At 38.8% G+C, this 27633-nt stretch overlaps 1 protein-coding gene across 3 annotated transcripts; it reads right to left on the bottom strand.

Annotated features, from left to right (window-relative positions):
* Positions 1-202: 202 nt before the first annotated feature.
* snx2 (sorting nexin 2) lies at positions 203-27237 on the bottom strand. 3 transcript variants are annotated; one of them, XM_046385804.1, is made up of 15 exons: positions 26978-27236; positions 21582-21681; positions 20861-21021; positions 20168-20234; positions 19214-19257; positions 18403-18544; positions 18004-18082; positions 17097-17172; positions 13437-13550; positions 12463-12556; positions 11326-11531; positions 10370-10513; positions 4796-4876; positions 4578-4649; positions 203-3895 (listed from the first exon to the last, which is right to left on the bottom strand). In XM_046385804.1, the coding sequence occupies exons 1-15, from the start codon at positions 27074-27076 to the stop codon at positions 3845-3847; spliced, it is 1530 nt and encodes a 509-aa protein (XP_046241760.1). In that variant the 5' UTR covers positions 27077-27236; the 3' UTR covers positions 203-3844. The 3 variants fall into 3 exon arrangements, with proteins under 3 accessions (XP_046241760.1, XP_046241762.1, XP_046241761.1); XM_046385806.1 differs by lacking the exons at positions 203-3895; positions 4578-4649; positions 4796-4876 and adding an exon at positions 5515-6931 and having other exon boundaries at positions 26978-27237; XM_046385805.1 differs by lacking the exons at positions 203-3895; positions 4578-4649; positions 4796-4876 and adding an exon at positions 8276-8856 and having other exon boundaries at positions 26978-27237.
* Positions 27238-27633: the final 396 nt, after the last annotated feature.

The raw sequence follows: 27633 nt of genomic DNA, 5'->3' as shown, positions 1-27633 counted from the left end.
ATGAATAAAAATAAAATCAGTTCAATTCTCAACCATTGCACATCATTAGACAGAAAAAAAAATGGAACTAAAACATGGAATAAAATACAAGGTAGCAATCAACACAGTGTAATATGATTTAAGACTGAAGAGTATGGGATGAGGGCTGATTTTTTATATATATATATATATATATATATATATATATATATATATATATACATATATGTATATTTCAATTTTTTTGTTTCAACCTTAATAAGAATTGAAAAATGTCAGATTTCTATTTTCTCTGACAGATTCAGGATGTTGGATTTTATTCTGATAATGAAGTGGGCTTTAAATTCAGCAAATCAAATCAATTACAGATTATGTAGCCCTCACACTGATCAGATAGAAGAGAAACAGCCAGTAAAAATAATCCTCACAGTCTAAGGCTGCTCTCTGGACGGACACACACTCTGATACCTGACGGACACTCACTTCCTCCACACCTGAAAACACACCGACGCTGAATTGCAGCTTCAGTTCAGCGTCTTTCAACAGGAAATCCTTCACTGAGGAACAGCTCGTAAGTATCACAAGCTGTCAAAACTGAACATGCTTAAGATACTAACAAGCCACTTGATTTCTTTAAATTCAAAAACATGAATTCAAAACTCAAAGTCTGCTCTTTGAGGAACAGGGACAGGAGAAAGAAAATACCAAGGATCTGTTCACAGTGCAAGTCTTCATTCTCAGTTCTGAACTGTTGCTCAGTTAAGTGTTTTTGAAATGACTATTTGTATTTCAGTTTCTAGTTTTGGTCAGATTCTTCCAATTTGGACTGAAGAACCAAGCCATCAGTGAGGACTGCCCAAACACAGAACTGTTTCCAAATCAGATCTGGAATTACGACAAAACCCTTTCTTGCCCCTTAAGGCCTTGTTCAAACAGAGAAACAAAACTGATAATTAGAGGAATGCAACGCAGTGGAGATTTTTCCTCTCACCTGAGCACTTATGAAGAAAGACCTACAACGAAGCTATGAGTACCTCTCAAAATAAAAGGCAGCGAGACAACTGCCGAGCTGGACTTCTTGCTGTTGGACTAGTAAATAATATCCGCTGCTTGCTAAAGTTATGTCTCATGTTGTCACACTTAAATGATGTTTGGCTGTTTTAGCAAAGCTCTCAACTGACTTGCCATGTCAGTCCATTTCAGCAGACAGCATGTTATAGCCAGGTGTCAACAGCATATCATCTCTAGTTCACATTTTGTTCAGAGTTGCATACTGCAAAAAGTGTCTGAACATGCAAGTTTACTGAAAGACCAATGTTTTCAGGACATAACGTTACAATGCCTTATAATGACTGTAGTTTGTAATTAGTGTTTACATCTACAGAAACCTTGGATATGTATTTACAATGGCGGTGTTGCGCTCAAGAACTGCGGGGGTGCAAAATCTCACAAAAAACAACTTCTACATAATGGTTGTTTGAAATGACTGTATGCCAGTTTGAAGTAGGTCCTTGTTAGGTGCTGATTTAACTGTAGCCAAATGTAATTAAGGTGTCTAAATAACTTATTTTTGAACAAATTTAGTTTAGATTTAAACAGGACGGGGAAAAAAAAAAAACACCAACGCTTCGAGGATTGCTAAAATTGTTAAATGGATTTCCAATTAGCTTCGGCGCTGGTTTGAGTGCTTACTTCATCAGCGTTTACACTTGGATTTGATTTGGCTTTCTTTTTCATGAATTCTTTGCCAGCACAAATATGATCAGTATGAGTGTTTAATGTTATTAACTAAGAATATTAAGGTTTTTCAGGTTAAGAGAGATCCACAAAACAAAAAACAAAAAGAGCTTTTGCTAGGTTCAGAAATTTTTTTCCGACTGCAGCCATGAATTGAACCAAAAAGTCAGGTTCTTCCTTCTGTGCTGTCATTCGATCAAAGAGAGCAAAACAGAAAATGTTGCCTTCACTCACGATCATACGGCAACAAAAAAAAGACATGAGGGAAATGAGGCGAACAGGTGATAGGAAGTACAAGACACAAAATCGCAAAGAATGCAGTCAGTCGTCCTTCATCAGTGACTCTGGATCAGTTTCACGGCTCACATTCCAAACTCCCAAAATAAAAGCATATTGTGGGTTTAAGTTTGTTTCAGGGATTTCAGTGGAGCAAAGTTCCCACACTTACTTGCTGTTCTGTTCTTAAAAAAAGCTGTTAGCATAACAACTACTGGATAAAGGAACCAATCCAGTGATGTAGAAATGTTATTCATGGATAAAGTCAATAGCTAATAACCCTGGTTTAAATCACTGACAGACAGAGTGGAAAACATCTTTGCTTCATTAAAAAAGTCAAAGGATTCAAGGCTGCATTAGGCAAGAAGTTAACCACAATTCCGAGAGAACACTGCAGCAAGACACATCCAGTGAGAGAACTTCAGATTCTCTTTTTATGCTACAACTCTGACTTCACTGCTTTGACTCTAATCTTGTCGCACTGTTACACAGACTCATGGGTACTGTAGTATTATGGGACCATGTATGGAAGCCCTTTCTAGCCAGAAAAACTAGAGGAAAAGTCAGTAATGATTAACATAAATATTCTCAAGGTAAGACAGATCAGTTGATGGTGAACCTGAGCATAGCAGATCAGTCTTGACAGTGCAGACCACTTAAGGTCCACAAAGTATTTCAACGCAGTCTGCCTGCCATGATATTAGATTTTCACTACATGAATAGTGGCTGAAGGAATTCATGATATTAACAGTATCTAGAGAATTTAGAATATGTAATAATAATATTATATTATTTAAAACTAAGACTTTTACTACTGCTACTATTACTAATTATTATTATTATTATCATTATTGTTAATGTTAGTATTATTATTATTATTATTGTTATGTCAGTTTCCCACATGTCTCCTCCAACATTATTTTTGCATGGCTAATAGATGTGTCAACTATGACACAGCGATAACTGAAAAAAAATGAAAATGAAGAATTGACTTACACAATATTATCATGTATATTATTAGTGATATTAATATTTCCTTCTGATAAAGGCATTTAGTGTCTCATAATTTTGACTTCAGTTTGGCAGAATTTAAACCTCTCTTTTATTCTGATTTAAGTATCACATCATTTTGACTTTCACTAATAATTTTTATTTTTATCATTGCTAACTTTTCATCTTTTTTCTTTTTCACTTTATGGCAGAATGTGCTTCCATACATCGAAAGATGAAACGCTGAAGAATCCGGATATCTGTCATTATTGGAAAACATTAATATCAAATATAATTTTACTGATGTGATTTTCTCCACCCACTTCTCCTTTCACCCATTCACCTCCATCTGGGGAGAAAATAAATTAACAAAGTGCTCCAGTTGTAAATCCTGACACCATATTAGAATCTGTCCGTGCAGAGAGGAAAGCCATCACGGTCATAAATCGTGCAACGTTTGTGTCATACAGGATTAGGAGCTTCCAGTTTGAAAATAAGACTCACTGCAGGTTTCGGATTATTGAATTTCCCACATGGGTATTCAGTTTTTTCAGGTGATTCTGACTTTGTTCTTTAACTTCTTAAATTGTTGACATGGTCAGCCAGGAGAAAAACAATGACTCCCATGGGAGATGTGAATGCAGCAGAAAGTTCAGCAGAAAGAATAAAAGAAGACAGAAAGATGGTAAACTGTGAATTCAAGAGGTTTTTGCAAATTTTTTTAACTGCAAAAGAAGTCACTCTGAGCTGATTCGGAGCCACTTCTCTTTTCACTCTGGGGAAACATGTGGACAGGTGCATTGTGGGTAGAGTAGTTTGACCAGAGCCAGTCAGGACTGTCTGATGTGTGTGCGTATGGGCTCTATGAGATGGCCTTGGCCTCGGGTAAGAAAGCCTCCCAGTATTTTATCAGCTGTAGCAGAAATAAGAAAACCATTCAGTTTTCATTAATTTGTCATAAATGTTTTCTAGTTCTATAAAATCTGTCAATATTTTATATGTAAAAATGCATGTTCTAGTTCATGCTGCGGATGTATGGTGGTCTGTGGCTGCCACTATTAAAATGAAATCATTTAATCAGACTGAGCTTTATGTACATATGATGCATGACAAAATAATTTTTTTTATTCAAAAGTCGTGTTTGACATTGTAGAATTGTAGAAATGTGCACATTGCATCCTTGGTATTATTTTGTAATCTGTATGAATTATGTCCTACTCTAGCTAATTTCACATGAAAATAAAGCAAAAAAGGAGAGGTCATTTTCATAATGGTTAAGTCACACAGCAAAGAAGCCTCAAACATCTTACCATAATTAAAGTTTTTATCTGGTTTAATTTTTTTTTTCATTCTTATTTTGTCACAAATCATGTCCACACAAATCAAAAATGAAATTTCGGTTTATTAAGAGTTGAATTGAATATTGGCAGCCACAGACTTCTGTAGTTTTTTGTCAAACATGACTGGAGTTATTTGATGCCATCTAATTCATATTGAATTACTACTATGCTAAATCACATTCTACAGTATCTTAACTAGAATATCAAGCACATCAAATACCACTAACAATAATGCTACTGTCTATTTTTCTTTACCTGCTGTTGTGTCTGAACCAGTGACTCCAGGTATTTGATAATGATCGTTTTAAAGTCCTTCACTCTTTCTTTCTGTTTAAAAAAAGGATGAAAGGCTGAAAGTCAGACATATTTTCAGTTCTGAATACACAGACAATTTCAGGATGTACCTCACATTAGCAGATAAACAGAGAAAGATTTATCCATCTTTCTCATTCCCATCCATCCACCCATCTTACCTCAAACCTGCTGACTTCTTTGCGTATGGTTTTGGAAATTTGTTCAAAGTCTCTTTCTCCTTGCTGGACCTTCCCCTCCAACTGAAACAAACACACATGCACGCACACACACACAAACACAGGAAGACAATTTATGCTTTGTGTTTAAATCTGCATTTTGCATCCCTTCCAGGTGAGGAAACTTGCTGGCCCATTGTAATGTTTTGATGAATAAATTTTCAGTTGTTAAGTCTACAGATTCTTCTGCAAATCTTCAGATTGTTACAGGTATATTGGCCTTTATGGAGTCAGTTTAGCCAACCTGCAGCAATGGCGACACTGTATCCGATACTGGATTATTGAGACCGATACTGATTAAATGTTTCTCTTAGATTTTACTTGTCCAGTTGTGACCAAAAAACACACACTGGGACACTTTAAAATTAAAAAATGTACTTAAGTAGTTTCTGGTGAAATAATGCAATTTCTTCTTACTTGGCTGAGCTGGACTGCTGATTTAAGAAACAATCTGTCCAAAAGTGAAATCAGTCTTTGAAAGATATATATTTACATCTGGTAAAGATCATCTTTGAAACTGTTAGTTTATAAACTTTAAAATTTAAATTCTGAAGGAATGAATTATTTTAGAAAAAAAAAATATTTTAGACCCTTTTACAAAAGTGGCAAGTACAGTTCAATAAGATTATAATTTAGTTTAAAATAACTGCTCTAACTGTGAAGTGCATGAGAACCAGGGAGGAGGGACAGGAGGCAGTCAACCCACTCAGAGATGTAAATGGCACTGCACGCTTTGTTATTTTAACATTAAGTAAATCTCAGTTTACAAAATGTTTTCACTTACTGTACAAAGCAAGTGTTAATGCACAAATTGCAAGCAGCTGTAGTATATTTACACATTTTCTCTTTTTAAATGATGATTTGGCTGCTCATCTTTTAAGGAAGCCTTGAAGAAAACATCAGCACTGCTTGTGCAACCAATAAACATTTCCTGCAGCAAGTTTGCAAGATATTAAATTTTAAAAACCTTGATAATTACTTGCTAAATTGATTTGAATAAGATTATGTGCTATTATTCTGCCAACTCTGACCAGCACAAACGTAAAACTTGTTTAATAATATGTCTTGCATGTAAAACCCAGATTTCTAAAAACTTAAAAATATAAATAAAAACAGAACGTAATCCGACAGTGTTCTGAGCCCAAGTAGTAATATACTTTATACAAAGTGTTTCACAAAGTGGTGAACCTCAGTCTTTCTCGCTTGTGAACGACTGAGCCTTTCAAGGATGACCTTCTCATTCCCAATCCCGATACTATTACCTGTTAGCAACAAGCCTGTTTACCTGTACAATGTTCCAAACTGGCGTTTTGTTTTGTTTTTTTGTAATTCCACAACTTTTCCAGTCTTTTGTTGCCCGTGTCCCAAAAAGGATTAACAAATTATCACATTCTGTTTTATGTTTTAGACAGTGTGTAAACCTATATAATGTATTTCCATCCCTGTAATAAACTGGCTGAACAGTTTTGATACTTGTAGTTTAGATGAAGTGTGTTAATTGAAGTTATTGATATTTACTGAAGTAACACAACCACAGCTTGGTTAAACCAGTCTTTACGAGACTGAGGTAATGATGGAATTTAATTAGCATAATTCACTTCTTCCGTGAAGTTTTCATGGATTAAGACTAAAATGCTATGCTCTGTAAGCCATGTGGATGCAAATAAACACTTTGTTGGACTAGATGATCTCAGCTGTCACATGAAAGAGTTTGTCTGCTACTTGCTTTCTAGGTTAAAGTTAAAATTTGGCTCCAAAAGTAAGATTTTTAATCCTGATGCTCAGACAAAGACTTTGAGAAAGTTTTTCCAAATTGCAAATTTGAGAATATCTTACCAAGTCTGACAAACAAATTCACGTGACTCTGAACTATTTGACAGCAGGATAAACAAACAAAAAGAATGGTGTCATGAAAATATTTAACTAAACAGTAATAAATATGAGAACCAAATGGTACAATAAGGGAAATAAAAGGTGTGAAGCTGGCAGTCAGACAGGTGGACACAGAGCTGCAGACAGACAGATGGACAGTTAGTCGGACAGTCAGACAGACGGGGCAGGTCCTACCTCCTCAATCTCCTGGTTGCAGGAAGGCATGGCAGGGAAAATGCAACAAAATTTAAGAGGCAGGAAAAAATGTTCAGAGCTTCCAAAATCATAGAGGAAGATCCAGAGACATGAGCAAACAAAATCACCAAACAAAAGGAAAAGTCCTCCCTGAAATGCTAGAAGACTGTGATGAAACAAGCTGGTTTAAACATGAGGCTCTGCCTAGACGACAAATTCAGGAGTTTGATTTCATTTGTAAAGCCATGAGAGCTGAGACCAAAACGTTGCGAGTACAAACTAAATCATGTGTGTACAGAATTTACAAATATTTGGTCCCACTTTTAATCATTTAAGATTAAATATTTACTGATTTATAACTAAACTTAGTTCAAGTTATGTTGTATCATCTTATTTAGGCCAAGCTTTTATATGGCAGTTTGCATTGAGACATTAGAGAATGACGTTTTTATTTTGTAAAGCATGATTATATCTATGTTATTTAAGTATTGATATTGAGTAAAGTGTGGTATTTAAAGAAACAGTGCAACAATTTGGGAAAATATTTTCTTTAAAAGAGTGGGATGAGAAGTTGGATATTCTCATCTCCATCATGTCTTGTATAAGTTACTAAACTCTAGTCAGGTTGTGGTTAGCCTAGCTTAACATAAATACTGAAGCAGGGAGAAACAGCTAACCTGGCTCTGCTCTACATTCAAACATACACCTATCAACACCTCTAAAGCCCAGGACACACAGCCTGTGTTGCTGAACTGCTACAGCTTTTGTGTGTGTGTGTGTGTGTGTGTGTGTGTGTGTGTGTGTGTGTGTGTGTGTGGACACAGACAGTGTTGCAGCTTTAGCATTGTTACCACCAGCCCTAGCTCTCTGCATGAAGCTCTCTTCATTATTGCAATACCTACAGAAAAATGTGAAAAATCAGTCAAATATCTATTTTACTTTGATTGGTGTGTGTGTTTTCTCTTTTTAGGCAAAATGATTTATACTCAAAAGTGTAAGGAGGGGGAAAGAGAGTCTGTAACCACAGCTGTACAGTACTGTAAGTACAGAAATAATAATTATATTTAATGAATAGTGAATATGAAAACAGATGAGCTGTTAAACAAAAGATCCACACTGGAATACTTATACAGTGTTATCATAATATCATTTTTTAATATCACGGTTATCCTCAATACTGGAATATTGTGACACCCCTAGTATTTTCCTTTAAAATAATCACATTATGTATACACCTTTATAAATAAGATGCAAACTGGATTTCAGGTCCATAAAGGCAGAAAAAATATTAGTGTAGTTCTGATTTAAGAATTAAAAGTGCTGCAAAAAATACTTTCCAGAAAAAAACTGCCTTTCTGGTTTTATTGAGCACTTTTTGAGGAACTTCTAAAAACACATCAGTGTAATTATACAGACGGCAGCAGGCTCACATCAGCAGCTGTTGTTTCCGTTCCATGCCCACAGGGGGCAGTATGGTTTATTAATCTGACAGAGTCAGAACGCACCACTGACCGGTGAAAGTTAGATATGATTCACTGCAGAACTACAGCCCTCAATTCAGCAGATTTTGGTACTCAGCACCACAATATATCATACAGAATGACACATTTCAGTATCATTGGTATTACTGTATTTTAATCATTCATACAATAATATGTGTAACTTAACTTGTGAATGATAAAATGAAATTTTATTCAGTTGTCAAAAACCCACAAAATGCATTTTCTCTGATAATTTATATTTAAGACTGTATTTTGTTAGTGTAGTGATTTGATTAACATAGCAATACAGCAGGGCAGGAAATGCTATTCAGATAACTTTTCTGAAAAGCAATCAGATCACTAACTAAACAGTGAGTGTATATCAAGTCAGCTGAGACTCAGCAGAGGAACCCGACTGCCTGTAACTCCATACATGGCTGTTTTGTTGTATGTCAACTACAGAGGACAAAGAGAAAAAGATTAGGACATTTTCCTGTTTTAAACTGCAGCAGCAAGCCACCAGGAAAGAAGATCTGAAGAGTCTCTGCTGCTTTCACATGGTGATCACAGTTTTCTGTACTTCAGTTCACATGCACAAACTGTTTCTCTTCAGGTCATTGATGATAAATGCATTTACAGTGTGAAGAGGCATCACCTGTAGCATTAATTTGCTGTCTGCAGCAGCTGCTCACAGGGTCTCCAACAGTGTGAAGTAAAACTATTTTCTCTTTTTTTGACTTCAGAAAAAGCCGCTGTGTGTTTTCTTTTGGCTGTTGTCAAGGCGTGAACCAAAACCCGACTCCTGACAGGCAGCAAAACTCATGTCGGCTTCAAATAAACGTTGGTTGTAACTCTACTGTGATCTGTCCTCGTCTGCAGCTTCTGACAGCCTCCCCCACCTCCCCCGTCCTCCTCCCAACAACACCCCACATCTGACAGCTCCTCTGCTTTAACACCAGACCCCCGACTATGCCAACACTGTGTGTGTGTGTGTGTGTTGTATCCTGACATAAAGGATAAATTTGTGTGGTGACAGCTTCAACAGATGCTCTAATAAAGTACTTTTCTACTTTCTCCTGCTCTTGTTTGCTGAACTGAGTTCATGTGAAGTCTGCAGACTGAAAGAAAACAAGATTTCTAAAAATTAAAAAAAATAACAAAGTTTTCACATGACTGTACTGTGGAGGTATGCTTCATTTAGCTGACTGGACACACCAAGAGTCTCAGGGAGAGAAGAGTGAATCCTGGGAGCAACGTTTCACCTGATTCAATAAAAGTGGATTTTGAACCTTGTGTTTACAGGTATAAAATTAACAGGTGCACTAATTATTTTAAACAAAGGCTTCAAGAAGTCCTTGGACAAAAACAGTGATGCAAGATTACAGGCGTGATAAAAATAATGGTAATGGGCAAAAAAACTTTTCTCACAAAATATCACTCAGACATCCCCTGCTGTGCTGGAAATTACCTCTAAGAACCACACACAGCCTGTTATCACATTGTTATTGCCCACCATCTGTCTCTATGTACTTTGTAACCTCACCACTTAATTCTTTGTCTTTCATTGTGGTCTGTAATTTATCTTCCTTATTCATTAGGATTCACATGTTGCTTTCTCTATGTATCATATGTCTTTGCCTTAATAGGCATTTAACAACGTTGTTTGGCACTGTACAGATAAATATTTCTGAAAGCTACACATTGCCAGAAATGATTTTATATGCCAATTCACTGTTGAATAAACTACTAAAATCAAATAAACAGAACTTGTTGTTATCAACATTATCAGTCCATCTGAGTGCGTTTGGCACATTCCAACCACTGGGGTATTCACTGAACATCGGATTAAAATCTGCTCATATAATTTAACAGTAAACAGAAAAGCTAAACTAATTCTGTGATTACAGTTTTGCTTCATATTCATCCATCCACCTAGCCACCCCTGCCTTCCTCAGTATGTGTGCCTCACCTCTTTGATCTCGTCTTTGGCCTGCTGCAGTTTGTCTGGTTTGTTTGTGAGCTGCAATTTGGCTTCAGCTTCTCGTTTCTTCTGCAGGAGCATCTGACTGTCCTGCCACTTCTGCCACGTCTTCATCCGGTGATCAAACACACCCTGCGTACACACACACACACACACACACAATTTAATACATGTAACTTTAATAAATGACTCTGCTGTTAAGATCATAAAGAACAGATAAAAACAGAGAATTACTCGTCAAATTATTTATTTAGATCATCTGATGCAACATACCAAAAAGCCTTTTTTTAAATTTGACATCTTGAACCTAAACACGTTCAAGTTTTACTGTGAAGAGCAACCTGTAACAGTGTTTTTAAATGATGCCAAGGGAATACTGAAAGGTTTTCCTCTGTTACAGTAGCAGCAAGTTTATCTGACTTTATAAGAAGGTGAAGGATATTAAACTACAAAAATGTATGCCAAAACTTAAATGCAGAGGGAAATTGTGACACATGAAAAAAAAAGTGACACATGAACAATTATTGAGGTTATTACATACTATTCATTTAAGATTTAGATTTAGATAGTATAAACAACAGATCACATTTTTATCTACATTATAAACCAAGCTGGTTGAATGAGGTCAAATACGGTTCAACTGCTGCAGGCACAACACAATTTCCAATAAAAAATATGCAACCCACCTCAGCTTAAATCTACTCTAGTTATCTCTGCTCTTGTTCACATCCTGTCTCGTTCATAACTGATGGACACAGGTGTTTCGTGTCCAGCAGCTCAGACAGCAGGTAGGATCGGTAAGTCAGAGGAGTACAGTTATTACTGGTTTTAAGTCTACTGTCCTAAAACCTACTTGTCTCTACAGAGGGATTGAATCTCTTAAAACTTCAGGTTAAGGGTTCTGCTTCTGTGTAAGCAGGATCTACCAGCAGGCCCGGTCGTACCTTGACGGCGGTGATGAGGCGGACGTAGTCGCCCAGTAACTCGGAGAAGAGGTAAAAGTCTGCGTTGGCCTGGTCCTGGTGCAGCTGGTCGATCTTCTCCTCCACCTCAGCCAGCTGGGACAGAGCTCGGGACAGAGCTGTGTGGTCCTCGCTGTTCCCCAACATGGCTGCCGACTTGGCGAACTGCGCTGTGTTCACCGACAGCTCTGCAGGGGAGACGACGGCAGAGAGAGCGCCAGAAAGTGATGCATTACATGCCAGAGGTATGTCCCAAAATAATAACGCTTTTTGATGAAATGAATACAAATACGTGGAGCCAGAAAGATAAGAGTTTCTGATATTTTGTCTGCCCTAACTAAAACAAAAAACTGTTCCTTCTTTTTATTGGGGGGGTGGGTGTTAAATCCATACAAAAATTACTCAGTGTTGTTACCAGGCTTTAAAAACTTCAAACCACAATTAGACATTAAACATACTGAGGGATAAACCCCGAGAACAGAAAGCTGAATAACAAACATTTTTCACATTGTAATTTTATATATTTCTACTGCTATGGTAAGTCTTTGCTCCATGAATAAAAACTTGAACAACCTAAAACAGCCAGGAACATCCTCACGTCAAACACCTGTAAAATGAATGTTTTGTGTGTTTAAAAAAAACAAAAAACGAAATGCAAGAAATTCTGTATATAACATAACATAGTACAACGGAAACAAATTCAGCAAATGATGTAACTATCCACTGCAGAGATGAGAACATCACATCTGTGTGAAGAGGTGAGGATTCTGTAACCTCCCTCACATTAATAAATGAAACAAACAGAAATGTCTCATTTCGTCTTGTTGCATCCTCTTCTTCTGTGGTATAATTACACCTGACTGCAACATTAGTACTACCTACTGCTTCTCATGAACCAACTCCTGCTACTCAAATAACTTTATGGGAGCATAATGGAAATGTGTGCTAATTTACATTTTCTACTGTAAATTTGGTTAAAATGAGCACTACAGGTTTCTGAAGTGACACAACAGACCACATTGACCCCTGAACCTGGACGCTGCTTGTGACTATAAAGTCCTTAAAAAAAAAAGACAGACACACACACACACACACACACACACACAGAGGGCATCATACCTTTTCTGTGACAGACCAGAGATTCCACACTGGCATGAAGTTTCCTGAGCTGAACGTCCAGATTCTCAAAATGCTGCTGCTTCTCCTCAAACCACTGAGAGACACACACACATATCAGGAACTCAGTATGAGTTTTTAAGTTATATCATCTTTCCATTTTCCTTTCTACCTCATCCCTTCTTCCCTAGTTTATACAAAAGTATTCGGCTACACCTCATTATTACTGAATTCAGGTGTTGTATGGGGCTGTTTTTCAGGGGTTGGTTTGGGCCCCTTGTGTCCAGTGAAGGGAAATCTTAATGCTTCAGCATACCAAGACATTTTGGACAATGCTGTGCTTCCAACTTTGTGTCAACAGTTTGTTGAAGGTCCTTTTCTATTCCAGCATGACTGTGTCCCAGTGCACAAAGCAAAGTCCATAAAGACATGGCTGGATGAGTCTGGTGTGGAAGAACTTGAGTGGCCCACACAGAGTCCTGACCTCAACCCCATCCAACACCTTTGGGATGAACTGGAACAGGGATTGTGAGCCAGGCTTTTTGTCCAACATCAGTGCCTGACCTCATTATTGCTGTACTGCATCAATGGGCAAAGATTCCCACATAAATCTTGTTGAGTGGAAGCTATTATAGCTGCAAAACTGTCTGTGTATTTAGAATGTAATGTCATTAATGTCCCTGTTGGTGTAATGGTCAGGTGCCCCAGTACTTTTGTCTATATAGCACATTTCCCTCATCCCCCCTTCCTGACCAAGGTCTATTATTTGCAATAGTAACATTTCCCTTTCTCCTTTCTTTGTTATTTCCCCGCTCCCTTAATTTTATTTGATTCCTCCAACCTTACTGAGATTTCCCGTTCTCCTCTGACCTCCCCCCCCAGCTATCCCCTTCCTGTACACTCCTCCATCCTAGATCGTCCCTCCTTTCTATCATTTCCCCCAACCCTTCATCTTCTCTCCTCCCTCTTTCACTCACTGCGTCGGATTCGTTCATCTTGATGGTCATTTTGTTGACAGCATCTGCTGCCTTGTTGACCATCCGGAGAAGTCCGGCACTGCTCAGAGCCTGAGTGCTGACCGCCCGCGGCAACTGGACAACAAACAAACAAACAAGCAAACAAGCAAGATAAATAGTTAAACTGGTTCATTGTGCCTTTGTCAAAAGGTATATTAATAAATAATATTTTGGTCACAAACCTCCACTTTCTGATCTGCTCATGTTTTGCAGACATCCTTATCTTGACCAATTCAGTATAATGTCCATTTCCACAGTATAAAGTCCATCAAGTACCACCTCAGAGACTTTCTGTGGCTTAAAGGAACGACTCACCCATAAATGAAAATTCAGTCAGTATCTATCCTCATGCTTACAGAAATGTCGGGCCAAGTCCACAAAACAGCACTTGCTCAGTATTTTACTTAACAAATGAAGCCGCTGGGGATTTAAAACAAGAAGACGAACAAACATAAAATGGCTCCATACAGTTTGTCTAGTGTCTGCAGATCCCAAGTTGATCTTAAGATGCAATACATGCGCACGTTCATTCGAGCTCATGCACGATGATGCAACTAAAATGGTGTAAATAGCATCTTTTCAAATCAATTTGGGATCTTGAGGCTTCCACAGAGCTGGATTATGCTGTGAACTACATGGAGTCATTTTATGCTTTTTGGGGGTCATTTGTTAACGTTTTAAAACAAGTCCCCATCTGCTTCAGTTATTTAGAACGTGCCAAACTGTTTCGCTGTGAAGTTTCAGAAATGTTTTGTGAACAAAGAAACTACATCCAACATTCCAGTGATAAGAGGGCGAGTAGACAATAACTGAATTTTCATTTCTGAGCAAAACGGTTTCTTTGAAGATACTCCCTGCCATGCATTTCATAATTTGCAACATATGCAGGAAACAACGAGTTTCAGTCACTTGCACTGACAAACAGTAAAGCGGTGAATTGTATGTTCTATTGAATTTATCATCTGAGCCTTAATGGTGCAAGTAATTTCACCTGTCATTATTTGAGGATTTATGGTATTCACTCTCCTGCTATTGTTATTGTTCTTTCTCCTGACATCTCTTGACATCTTTTCTTTCTTTTGTTAGTGTTTCTATTTATCTCATTTTTTTTTCTTTGTTACCTGGTAATTTTCTGATTTTAGCCTTATCTTTCACTTACTCTTTACTTGTTTGTTCTGCTCATATTTTCCTATACTTCACATTTCTTCCCCTGGTTTCTCCAGTCTCATACACTTTTTTCTTGAATTAGATGTTTTATTTTCTACTTTTAAATCTGAAGTTTGTCACAAGCTTATCTTTTGATTTATAGTTTCTGAAAATCTTTCCATTTCTCTTATTTTTTTTGTTCATCCTTTGTTTATCTTTGTATTTGTTTCTCTTTCTTTGGTTCTTTCCTCTCTGTCTCATGTCAAATCTTCACAATATTTGTCTGTTTTATTTCCTCTCTTGTCCTCTTTCTGAATCACTTTCCATTTTGTCCTTCTTTCACCTTCATTCCTTCATTTTTACTTTCTTTTGCTGGCTGTTGTGTTCAGTTTCTCGTTTCTTCCTTTGCTGCTTCATCTCTAACTCCATCGCAGCTGTGGTCTTTATTCTCCTCCCCTCTGATTGTAATGTCTCCCACGTTTTAACTCCAATCAGATTTAATGCAGCCACTTTCTGTGCCGAGCAACTTTAACAGCCACAAAAAACAACTCAGAACTCATCGTGTCACTCTCAAAATGCCTGGACGTCCATTTGAAAATAGGCTCATTTTTCTTCATTCTGGAAAAGTTTACTTTTTCCCCCGGATGTACAGGGTTTTCCTCTGACGCAGAAGCAGACCCTCCCCCCCCCCAACTTCTAATCTCATTTAAAGGGAGCAGCAGCAGCTTGGGGACGGCTCAGTCCCCTGGGCCTTCACTGATGGAGGGATGAAGGTAAATGTATGGAGGCACGGGTAAAAATAGCTTTCAATTGCACCGTGCTCCCATCCCTCCATCCTGACCCCTCCCCCGACTGGTTGTGTTTCATTAAGTGGGCCGGACAGAACGACACGCTCGGTCAAGCGTCCCAGTGATTCATCTGTTAAATCTGTGACACGAGGCCATTTATTCTGGACCAAACGACTGCCGGCTCCTTCGCAACACAATCCCACCAACAGTTAGGTGGGTGGTAGAGAAGCGTGATGAAGAGGAGGAGGTGGCATAGGAAGGTGGACAGTTTGAACCAATAAGACAAAATGTTACAGAGGATTTAGTCAGAGCGGACAATAAAACGAGGAAACATGATACGCCGCAGGCCCTTAAACCCTGAGGCAGTTTTTAGAGGCTCGGCTTGCAGGCGCAGACACATCGTTTTGACCTTAGCGGGGTGGTTTGCTGCTTGTTGAGAAAAAGAAGTGAAGAAATCAGAAAAGTCAGGTGGGGTTTTTCGGCTCTTTTGGGGGTCGGTCATTTGTTTTTGTCCCATTTGAGGCAGGGCCGAGGAGTCCATCTCACTTTTTGGTCAGTCTGTCTGTGTGTCCAGCTCTTTGGTCCACTTAACACTACTCTAAGACTGCTAAGACTTCATAACACTACTCATCACTATGATCCCCAGGGATTCTCAGGAACAAATCCAGACCAAAAGCCTTAGAGAGGCTATTTCTAATTTTTGCTATAAGGTACAAATGACAACGTCAAAACACTGTGAAGAGAGTCGCTTTTAGTGATGAACCTACAGAGAATTGAAGCGGTGTTCAATTTATGTCAGCTGCAAAGAAACAAGTTCACTGCAGGTTTTGATCAGTTCTTTCTGTGTATGTAGAAGACAACATTGTGTGTCAGATGGCAAAATCCAAAAACTCTTTCAGACACCAGTCACGTAATTCCTTTCATCCTGCAGCTGTGCAGCTGTTTTGGACTGAAAATAATACTTTTTTTTATGCTTGTAGGGATAACTTCATTTTTAAGTTATAGATATTTTATACATCTTCCAAAACATCCACCCTAGTCCTTGCATGATGATCCTGGTTAGTAATCATCCATTACAGCATCCATTAAGGTGAGTCTTGCAAAACTTCCTTCTTCCAAGAGTGTGGGGTTAACTCTTTTCTCAGTTCTCATCTTCAGTTAATTTGGTGGTGATTGGCCAAAAATTTGAGTTGAGAAGTAAAAAGCAAAATTATGTCTCAGCTCGCTTGTCCCACTAAACTGTATTGCACGAACAACAGCCTGTGTTTTTAACTCCTACCTGGAGTTCTAGTGTCCAGCTGAAAATGAAACTCTAGACTTTAGACAAAAGCAGACATGTGGTCTGAGCTGTTGCAGTGACAGAGCCACACTGCAGTTTTGTTGATCTTCTGCAGACAAACACTGATGAAGATAAAGTTTCTAACTGACACTGCAGACTGTGGTCCACTTTTAAAGGCTGACTGGACTTTTCAAGTCTGGAAGTGACATTAAACAGGCACCAGGCTGTAAGAACTGCTGTTCAAACAAAATAACTTCTGTTGGTAAACAAGGAAGCACAGACTGGAAATCTAACTGCCTGTTAATAACAGGTTTATTGACACTGGCTACGTCCTGTGACGCACATGTGTTTACCACATGATCCTTTATGTTTGTGTTGTTCTAGTAAAATCAGTTATTTGCCATTTACCTCTGAGCTCTCCAGAAACTGCAGGACGTCGGGATCCTTCAGCAGGATGTGATGCTTCACTGTTCTCATCAGATACCTGAAAGAGATTTTTTAATCAAATATGAAAAATATGTAAATACACTGTTTATAAACTGTGATTTATTTATATTTGTCTTTATGTGTGTGTTTGTGTGTCCATCAGCGTGGAGTTCTGCAGCTCTGAGCTCCATCAGCTGTCACTGGCTGACCTTCCTGCCAATCAAACACCATCAATAAAGGGCAGCAGAATGTCAGCCCCGCCCACCTCCTCAATATTCAACACACACACACACACTAGCATGTGTGTTGTGATAATGATGTATCTAATATTTGTGGTTTAACCTTTCGGCTTGTAAGGTTCTGACACAAAGTTGCTCTTTTTCTCTTGGACAGAGACTGACACACACACACACACACACACACACACACACACACACAAAGAAAATGCTACTTATTCTCTGTGCAAATGACAATAAAGATTTAAATCCTGAATCAAGGCAAATAAAACACCTGGACTCTGTCACTTTAAAGGCCAGAAATATTCTAATATTGGGAGAGCTACAAGTCAACAATATAAATATTCAGAATGTCCTTGAATTCTCTGATGAGGATGGATCAGAGAAATGTTCCTGCTCACAGTTTCATCCTCACATGACAAAGGTGTAACTGTGACCAAAACAATGAAGGTAACTACACTTTGATTGTTTTGGATAATTTAATCTGCAGTAAAGTCTACATTGACATGAAATGAAACAAATTTGCACATTTCTCTTCACCATCTTCCAGGATAAAGCATGGAGATTCATGGCTCTTTAAACACCCTACAATCTGCAGCAGAGAAGAAACTGCACTTGTTTTTTGTGTATTTATTATTTTCTTCTCATCATACCTCTCAAGGGCTGACCTCCTCTTTTCGACAAACTCATTGGACGACTGGTCCTCCTTCCCTACCTTTACCTTGGTCATCCCTGCAGAGGAGGAGACACTCGTTAACATAACTGATTAACAATAAGGGTCAAGGACAGTCACAATGTTCAGAACACAGATGCACTGAGCTGTACTTATACAGCACTTATAACTGCATTATGCTCACATTTATGTTGTTTTCATTTATGAATATTTACTGTTTGTCTCCTTTAACAGCACAGACAGTGAAATATGGGTGTGTTAACATCTGGCAACAAATTACTGAAGTGAACAAAAGTCTGTTTAATTTGTGGTCCTGTGGATGTACCTGAGTGACCCTTACAAACTCAGAGGCAACTCGGGTGGCCATGACTGTACTCACCCACAATGCTTTTCTCTGGTGCTGGGGGGACAATGTAGCCTATGTGCAGGTACTTGGAGGCCAGTTTACTGTGCAGACCCAGAAAATCGCTGAAACGTCGTTTTACTGAAAACTCATTACTCTTAAACAGAGACAAGGTGGTCTGAGTGAGAGACACAGAGAGAGAGAGAGAGAGAGAGAGAGAGAGAGAGAGAGAGAGAGAGAGAGAGAGAGAGAACAGTATATAAATGTGAGGTCTGGAGAGGTTTTCCAATTCTTAAGTGCCAAACAGAGGAGGACTGTTTGTTCACTATAAGGCAAACAGAAACATGGCCTGAATGTCAACAGTTGTACCTGGAAATGTTAGTGTGGCTAAAAAGTTTTTAGCTACACTAGCTTGAAGAGAGAGAGTGTCATCTTGTCAGTCCATCACTTTGGTCCAGACAAAAATATCTGTACAGATATTCTAGTTACTCAGCGGATGCAACAATGTGGCTGATCTCCTGACTTTTCCTCTAGTGCCACCAACAGGCCAAAATTTCACATTATCCAAAAGTTGAACCCATGACCTGTGGTTTGACACCGATACTAACATGAATATGCTACTATGCTACATATGCATGCTGATATAAAGGTGACTGTCACAAAGTCCAAAAAAAAAAAAAAAGACTGAGATGTCCTAAAATGGTCACCCGTCTGGTTTAGCCACACACAGCTTTTATGAGGAGGGTGTATTAACAAACATCGCAGCCTAATGTGTCTGTTTTAGCTTTATTTACTGTCATACGAACAAACATGACATAAAAGACATGAAAGTACACAGTTTGATCACCTTGGTCGTCACTTTGTAGGCCATGTATGCATTCATCCCATCACCTGGAAGACAAACACACACACACGAAGCTGAATCACTCAAAAGAAATGAACAGTTTTCTACAAAGTCTCATCAGTAAGAAGCCAAATACACACACATAAATACTGTCATGTGAGTGACTATTTAAACAACATTAATGCTAAAGAGTTAAATAAAGAACTGATGCTTGAAACAGGAGTACACTCTGCTTAATCTGGTTAAACTGGTCAAATGTGTTTTTTTTTTTCCCCAGCAAACTGAGTGTGTCAACAGTTTACCGTCTCCTTGTCACCTTGCTATACCGCCTGTTGAATACAAACTGAAAGTCGGGTACAGTCAGATTATTAACTGTTTGGAAAGGTTTCATCTTTTTAGTTTCAAACCACCAAAATCATCAAAGTGCTGTTTGTTCTGTCCACACGTGGTGAGACCGTGACCTGTAATAACACTTTAGAGCCTGCAGGGGGCACTGTCACAGCTGCAGAACTTCAGTTGTGTTCCATCAATAAACCTTTAGCACCATAATAAAGTGTGATGACTAACAGTGGATAGATAATTTCTTGAATTTCCCTCAGGATCAATAAAGTATCTATCTATCTATCTATCTGTCTATCTAGTATGACTGAGCAGACCGTTGGTCTGTGTCACTGTCTGCTCTGCATTTTACTTCATCCCTTTAAGAGTTTGTCACCTCCAACATGTCTATTAAGGTCAGGGAGGGGACAGGAAGGACAAAAAGAAAAGGGAGGTTAGTGTGAAATGTCAGAAGTTGTAAAAATACAAGCACTGACTCCCCGATAAATGAGGAAAATCATCACGTTCTAGAAACTATTTGGAAGATCATTTTTTTCCTGATATTGTAGTGAAAAAGAAAGTGTCTCCTGCTCCAGGATGTTCAAGGACAACAGTGATGTGAGCTCAGTGCATACTCACCAACTTTCTCAGGGTCCGACACTGATATATGAATGTCGAATGAATCGCCACCCTCCTCCTCTTCAATCTACAGGAAACAGGGATAAGACACTTCTGAAAACGGTCACTGAATATTTTCCAATTTGTTAGGTTTGCAGACATTTTTCAAGATCTTTTTTCTACAGTAAAGCCTGTCAATATACGATGACAGCTGCTAAATAAGATGAAATATTTGATTGACGAAAGCTTCAACGAAAGTAAAAATCGTCCCTCCAAAAGTGATTCATGTGACTTTTGTGCTCTTTAATTTAAAGAGAAAGATATTCTTTGAGTGCTACTAGCAAAATCGCAGGAGCATCACCAGCCTGTATGCAGAGAAACAGTAGCAGAGGAAGCAGAGGAAGATGCTAACCAGGCAAAGGCAAAAAAAACAACAAATCTAAAACAGCCAACATGGCAAACAAACTAAACACAAACTTGATAGTACATCACAATACAGCTCAGTATAAGCTGCATAATGATGGGATAATATTTTGGCTATGAACATTTAACAGTGGGATAATATCATGACATTTAGTGAGGCAATAATTTCTGTTCCAAGCAAAAAAAAGTCTCCATGAAGTTGCCCTAAAAATAACGACTAAAATGGTCTAATCAGAAAGGACGAAACATGCCACATGCAAAATATCAAGCGGGATGTGTGAGTGCAGTCACCTCATCAAAGGAGGAGTGTGTGAACATGTCGTCGTGGGTGAGGTTGATGCGAGGGGTGATGACGGAGGTGGGAGGGGTGATGGGCGTGATGGCAGGTGACGGGCCGTCAGACAGCAGGATGTCTCTCTCTGGGCTGTCCAACGAAACCTCCTCTGTAGCCTCTATGACAGGACAAAGACAAGGAGACACAGTGAGCGTGAACAAAAAAAGTCAGTACATCATGATGCAAACTAAGACAGCATTAAGGCTGAGCTTCAAACATGACTTCAGTTTATAAGTCACCTATAGCAGCCTAAAAAAGGGACAAACAATGTATTTATAATGACATGCAGTTTCTCCTCCTTCTCTTTTTCCATGTGCTGCTCTAGATTTGTCCAAATCACCCACTACAGTGCCAGCGAGCAACAACAATTCCCATTTAAAGAATTTCCCTTTGGGGATAAATAAAGGAATTCTGATTCTGATAAGCAGGTGAGAGCAACTCACACGAACGTGAACACATCACGTGTTGACGACAGACACAAACACAAGCAAAGGAGATTCTTTTCATTGTTTTACATTTGACTCATCTGTTTTATGCCACACATTATTTAGCGGAGTATCAACAAGCCACTAGTGTCATTTTATCCACACTAGTACAGCTTAAAATAATTACTATGTATATATATATATATATAGATCTATATTTATATTTGCCGGGTGTGTGTGTGTGTGTGTGTACCTGCGAACAGGTCCTCTGGATCGTCATCAAATAGTGAATCCTGTTTGGGTCCATTTGAGTTGGTGCTGATGTCTTCAGCAGGTAGACTGGCTGGTTCCGACTGAAAAGAACAACCACACAAGTTTTTAGAAGTAATAGAAAGCCAAGTGATACTTTAATGGCATGAATTATTAGTATAAAGCATTTGTTACACAGAAAAAGTTTTAGATTCCTGACACCACAACTGTTTATGATATGCTGACAATGTTTTGTTTTGTGTTTCAGCCTTGATTATTGCTGACCTTTCTCTCTTCAAACTGAGTTTCTATAATGAAAGAATTCATTTCTTGAGGTCTTGTATGGCAAGATTTGACCTTCCACAATCATGGATAGACTGTTACTTCATTATTAAGGCACTTCATCAGTTAAGTATAGTACATGGCTACTGAATTAAATATGCATGCACATTGTCATTTAAACTTTGTTATTCCAGGCTATTTCACTTCCACACAGTTCCTCTAAGGCCCACAGTGACTTAACTGCACTATTTCACAGCCACAGCAAACTTTCACAGCAGCAGAGGAGGAACGTGGCAGCAGAGCGGCAGCTACATCTGTACAGTTGCTGTGCAGACTCGACATATTCCACAGGAGAAGAAAAGGAAGAAAAGCTTCGAGCAGCTTGGGTCATCTATCCTACTGAACTTCCTGCCTGCCAGCAAGGAACCAACCAGTTGCTCCAAAAACACCAAAGGTAAAACTGGTCGATCAGCAGCAGCAGTGAGGTGCTGATCATGGGACCTCACAGCAACCGTTACAGCTCCTTCCATTGAAACAGACTCACAAGCACTTGTGGTCAGCAATGAGTGACTGACACTACATTACCGACATCAGAGCAACTTGACTGTAATCTAATCTGTTATACTGAAGTAGTAGCACAGAGTATCTGTGGTTTAAGTGACAGGACGGTGTTTTCCAAAACCACTGGCCAGATTTCTATGAAATTTCCTCAAGCTTTAGCTCTGGAAAAAATGTCAAAAGTTTCATTTTTTTTCATTTGACTGGGCAACACACCCATCAAATATATGCAAGTTCACATTCCTAGTAGTTTACGGTGTTAACTGGAGGCTGTATTTTTACTTGTTACATGACAATAGGCTTCATGGAGGATCAAATAATTAAATTTATCCAGAACAGCAGAGCAGTAAAACCCTTCTCAGGGTCCAAATGCCTCAGTAGTGCAATGTTTTCAGTCACAAGTGTCAATAGCTAAAACTGGACTTTCACCCTCTTATTGGTCCATGTAGCAACATGTCCTGACCAACGCAGACCCCTTACAACAAAGGATTAAATGTGAACACTTCTTCATTTGCATGCAGCAGTTGACAGTTGCTGGATCACATGTGCAGAGTGCGTCGCAACTTTACACACTTAACTTTGCACACATATATAATGGGTTTTGTTTTGCAGGTTCACCCTGTATAAAAATAATGCTGTTAAAAAGTTATTTTGTAATTGATTGTCAGCTGTTTGTTGACTGTAAGCTGAGTTTGTGTTGCGGTTCAGAGACAAAAAGACAGTATTTTTTAATTAAAAAAAATATATATTTTTTAGAGAAATTTAAGGAATAATTTATAATGAGCTACATTAGCTCAAACATACAAAGACTGGCTGTACTGGGTTAAATACTGGCCTTCAAACTGAGTGTGAAGGGAGGAACAGTGAATGAAAACTTCATTTGCTGCTTCAAAAATAAACTCTTGTTCCCATTCACACAGAGAGTCCAAGTAGAGAATGACAGAGAGATTTTAGCTGAGCAGGCAAAAAGAGGAGAGGATGGTGGAGAGAGTGTGGATGGAGAGAAGAGGAAATGAGTGAGAACGAGGAGCTTCCTCCTTCCTTACTCAGCAAACACACAGAGGGGTCAGAGGAAATACACACAGCAGACACACATGCTAACTATACATCAATTCAATACTATTCACTATACTGAACGAATAAACCAGCTGAACAGATCATAGCTTTATATCTGCATCAGTGACATATTGATACTTTGACATCTCAAATGCAGAACAATATTAATCTTTTCCTGATTAAACTGGGAAAAGCTACGACAAACAAGGACATGTAACCAAGAAGAACTCAGAGGTCCAGGACAGAAGTGAACTGGAATAACAGCAATTACAGTCATTCCACAGTTTAACATGAACGTGATGTGTCAATGAGACATTTCAGTCTTGACCAAAGTGGTGGGCTGACTGCTGCCCCTGGAGCTGCTAGCATGGCTAAAAAACCTGCAGGAAATATTTGTGCAAGAAGGGACCATGAGGACACTCCAAAGGAAATCCATGTCACAGCTGAATGATGCTGACACACAAAAGAGAAAATACTAAAATGGGGGCGGAATTTAGTGCAGGACTGTTATATTAGATTTAGCTTGGCAGAGCCAATAAACCGGCAACTGAGTGTATGTGGATATCAGACGGGAGACAGAATTGCTTTCACAATCCTGCAAACTGAGACACCAGAAGATAGAAAAAAAACAAGTCAGATGTTATTAAACACTCTGCTTAATCCCAGTCCACCTTAACAACCTTCATCCATTTATTGGTGATTGTAAAGCAGCGTGTCAGCCATGACAACACACCCAGACTAATTCTGCTGCTCACAAGGGAAGTGGATGTCAGACACACACACACACACACACACACAGGTCACTGAAGAGTGCTGTTGTGACACTCAAGGAAGACAATCATCACCAGGAATGAAATCCGCAATGCTGACATAACAAAAACAGAAAAACGGGCTTGTACTGTGTGTGTGTGTGTGTGTGTGTGTGTGTGTGTGTGTGTGTGTGTGTGTGTTGTGAGTGTACCACTGTTGCAGCCTAATGACTTTGTCACTGAAGTTACAACACAGTTGAAGAGGAAACTTTTCAAATAAGAAACTGACATTCAGAGATATTTTCACAGATGAAGTCTCACTCCTCTTCTATGTCTGCCTGCTAAAATCTTGAAAAAACATTTTTTTATTTATCACTAGTGGTATCTAGCCATGCATATAGTTCTCATGTTACACTTCAAAATGTATCCTCTTCATCTGCTGTTGTCTTATTTTGAACCAAACTGTTCACCTTTACCTTCATTGTTCTGTACTGGCTTATTGCTATTCCTATTTAGAGGGACAACTATTGTCATAGGACGTACATACACGTCTGGGGACAACCATCATGTTAGATTCAGGCTTTCATGTTTGTGGAAGAAATAAACCAAGCCTAAGAGGTCCAAACTAAAAAGATTTCTTGTGCAAGTTGTGTCAACAAACACGTACTTCAGTCCTACAACAAACTTGCTTAGTAAACGCAAGCTAACACAAGTGAAAAGTCAACAGAACTGTAGTAAAATGTGCAAATTTATTATATTTATGGATATCAGTTAAAAATATGCACGATACCCGCAAGTGTTTTTCCACCGGAAAGTCACAGTGGAACAGTGTTTGCTAATTTTACCCGTTATTGCAGTTTTTGAGCATTAAATTAATTTTGAACCAAAGCTGTAAATCAAAGTCAAGCAGAGAGGCTCTGTGTCTGTGTCTCTTCTATGATTAATCATTGTAAATCTACCAAAAGAGAAACACCACTTATCTAATAGCTACACCTGAACGTTTAGTTTCTGGAGCTTGCTGGCAGCGTTCAACAGCATGTTGGAAAGAACTGAGGGGAAAAAAGACAGAGAAGTTCCAGTAACATCACAGTTCCCTCACTGCACTGGCTAGCACTTACAGCAACAACAGGGATGCCCATTCTCAAGCCTGTGACACAGGAAGCTGTGGTTCACGTCCCACCTTCTTTCAACAGCCACTGTTCATTTCCTTTTTACTGTGATGCAGTTCAGAAAATGCTGATATCATTCATTTGTGGAACAACCAAATGGATATTTTGGAGGGAACTGACAAACTTGGACGGCTGAATGTGTCTTTTGTTCAAACACATGACAATACATCCATCTGAAATCTGGCATGGCAGCTTTTGGCATTCTGATTTAATCGTCATTAAGTCAGATTTGCTTCACTTCTGTTCTTTCATTATACTTCAAGCGCAAATCCTTTGGGTGTCGATCAACAACAGGACTTTTAGCTTGCAGGTTTTGTCAGCAGAGGATTTCATGTCACCCATAACTACTGTTTCTGCCAGTTGTCTTTTTTTTTTTCTTGTACTGTCTTTTTCTTGTATGTAACAGCTCCGTGTTTAAGTTTGCTTATATTTGTTTGGCTGAGTGTTTGTAGGGGTATCATCCTTTAAATTTCTTCTCTGCACTGCATGCAAATGAGAATCATTAACTTGCAACCTAAGGAAAAATTTCTCGTGTCACTATGACCATCCAGTTAAGTTTATTCTGATTCAATGCATTTTCCTAAATGTTTCCGAAAAGTTGAAACATGTGCCAGAGGTTTTCTGTGTCAAAGACACCTGTCTATCTACTGCTGTGCTGAATGGTGAAATCAGAACGGAACAGCAATGTGAATGTGTTTTACTGATTCATTTCATAAATGTGACAGTTCTAGTTGACCACAGTACAAATTATTCCAAATATAGTTAATAAAACAGTTTTCATCTCAAAGACTCATTTTTGTCCACAGCCATGTGAAACATAGTTTTACAAGGCCAAGGACTGTACAGACCTCCTGTGGACACAATGAGCGACAGCAAAACGTATATCAACATCGTTTGTCATGTTCTTTTATTAGTTAATAACTGCATTGAACTGAAATTTGTCATTTTGTTGTTTTGTGTCTTTTTACTTGTAACTTAGTAGTTTTAGAACTATCCTGACCTTGTGTTAAAAACACTGTCCAGTTCCGAAAAGGTTTATAATGAACGTATCATTCAAAACCATAAAAACTGTCTTTGCTAAGAGCCACTACATTTAAAAACTTTAGCCACTGTCTTTAATGAATTCAAATACACCAAAGCATTACTACAACAAACGGGAAACTTTAATCTGCAGGACTACACTTTTAGTGGTTTTTCTGTTTTTCCAGTCAGTCCTGAATGCATCACCCACACCTGCGTGACTGTCACCTGACGGCAAACAAACACACCTATTCTGCGTCTCTTTCGGCGGAAATATGACCCTCCTCGGCTCCTGTAATTGTCGCTTTGAAGGCCACTATTATTGCTGTTGCATAGAGCATTTTAAGCGTTTCAAGGTCTGTCTTTCTGTGTGATGACAGTGCAGAGATGAATAAACCAGGTGCTTCTACACACGCAAAAAACAACAATTAACAGTTAACTGCTTTAATTGTAGCCCGCCTGCTTGCTCCCCCTCTAAGTTTTCATTTGTTGTCAGCTCGAAGCATCACGCCCTGGCTGCCACAGCTCCCCTCGGCCTCCCTTCATCACCTCTTCCTCCTCCTCACCTCCTGTGTGGCGGCCGGTTCCGGGAACAAGTCCTCCCCGTCCTCCAGCTCCTGGAAGTTGGTGTGCTCCGGTGGAGGGTCCCTGGCTGTGTCCGCCATGTTCACGTCGTTCCTGCGTTTGATGGTGATTTTAGCTAGCAGTTAGCTAACAGACCCACACACAACGATAGACAGAGAAAACAGTCGACTGACAGAGAGAGGGGAAGAGAGGAGGAGCGGGGAGTCCCAGCTCTGTCATGTGACTAACTAGACTCCTGATGGGAACTACAGAGGAGGGAAAGTGAAGATGTCTCACTCTGCCGCTCTTCTGTGGAAACCATTTGTCTCAGATCTTTCAGATCAGGGCTGCTCTGGAAAAAATGAAAAACTGGTGTTCTCGTAGAATGTACTGTTTCTAGGAATTTGAGCTTTAATCCCGACTTTGAGAAAATTTTACACTTAACAACCTTTTTCTCAAATAAATTACATTTGTATATTCTTTTTAAAAGCCCCTCGGTGTCTCAAAATAGGGACAGATTTATGTTCTGAAAGAACTGACTGAATAACATGTTAATTTAAAAATAAAAAAGTCAAGGTCCTAAAAGAATAATCAAATAATTACAATCTATTATCAAGCAGTTGTCAGTGAAATTGTAAGATCTCAGGCTCCTCTCAAC

This window comes from Scatophagus argus, chromosome 4, assembly GCF_020382885.2.
Source record: "Scatophagus argus isolate fScaArg1 chromosome 4, fScaArg1.pri, whole genome shotgun sequence".
NCBI lineage: Eukaryota > Metazoa > Chordata > Actinopteri > Scatophagidae > Scatophagus > Scatophagus argus.
The sequence above is the reverse complement of the archived record's forward strand: the minus strand, read 5'-3'. Positions and strand labels throughout refer to the sequence as shown.

Excerpts from the sequence above, each read along its gene's own strand:
- snx2 (XM_046385804.1), bottom strand. The coding sequence starts at position 27,076 with ATGGCGGACACAGCCAGGGACCCTCCACCGGAGCACACCAACTTCCAG. Across the intron at positions 18,545-19,213 it reads CCTACAAAGTGACGACCAAG|ACCACCTTGTCTCTGTTTAA; the intron begins GTGATCAAACTG and ends TCTCTCACTCAG. Across the intron at positions 10,514-11,325 it reads GCCTCATCACCGCCGTCAAG|GGTGTGTTTGATCACCGGAT; the intron begins GTACGACCGGGC and ends GTGTGTACGCAG.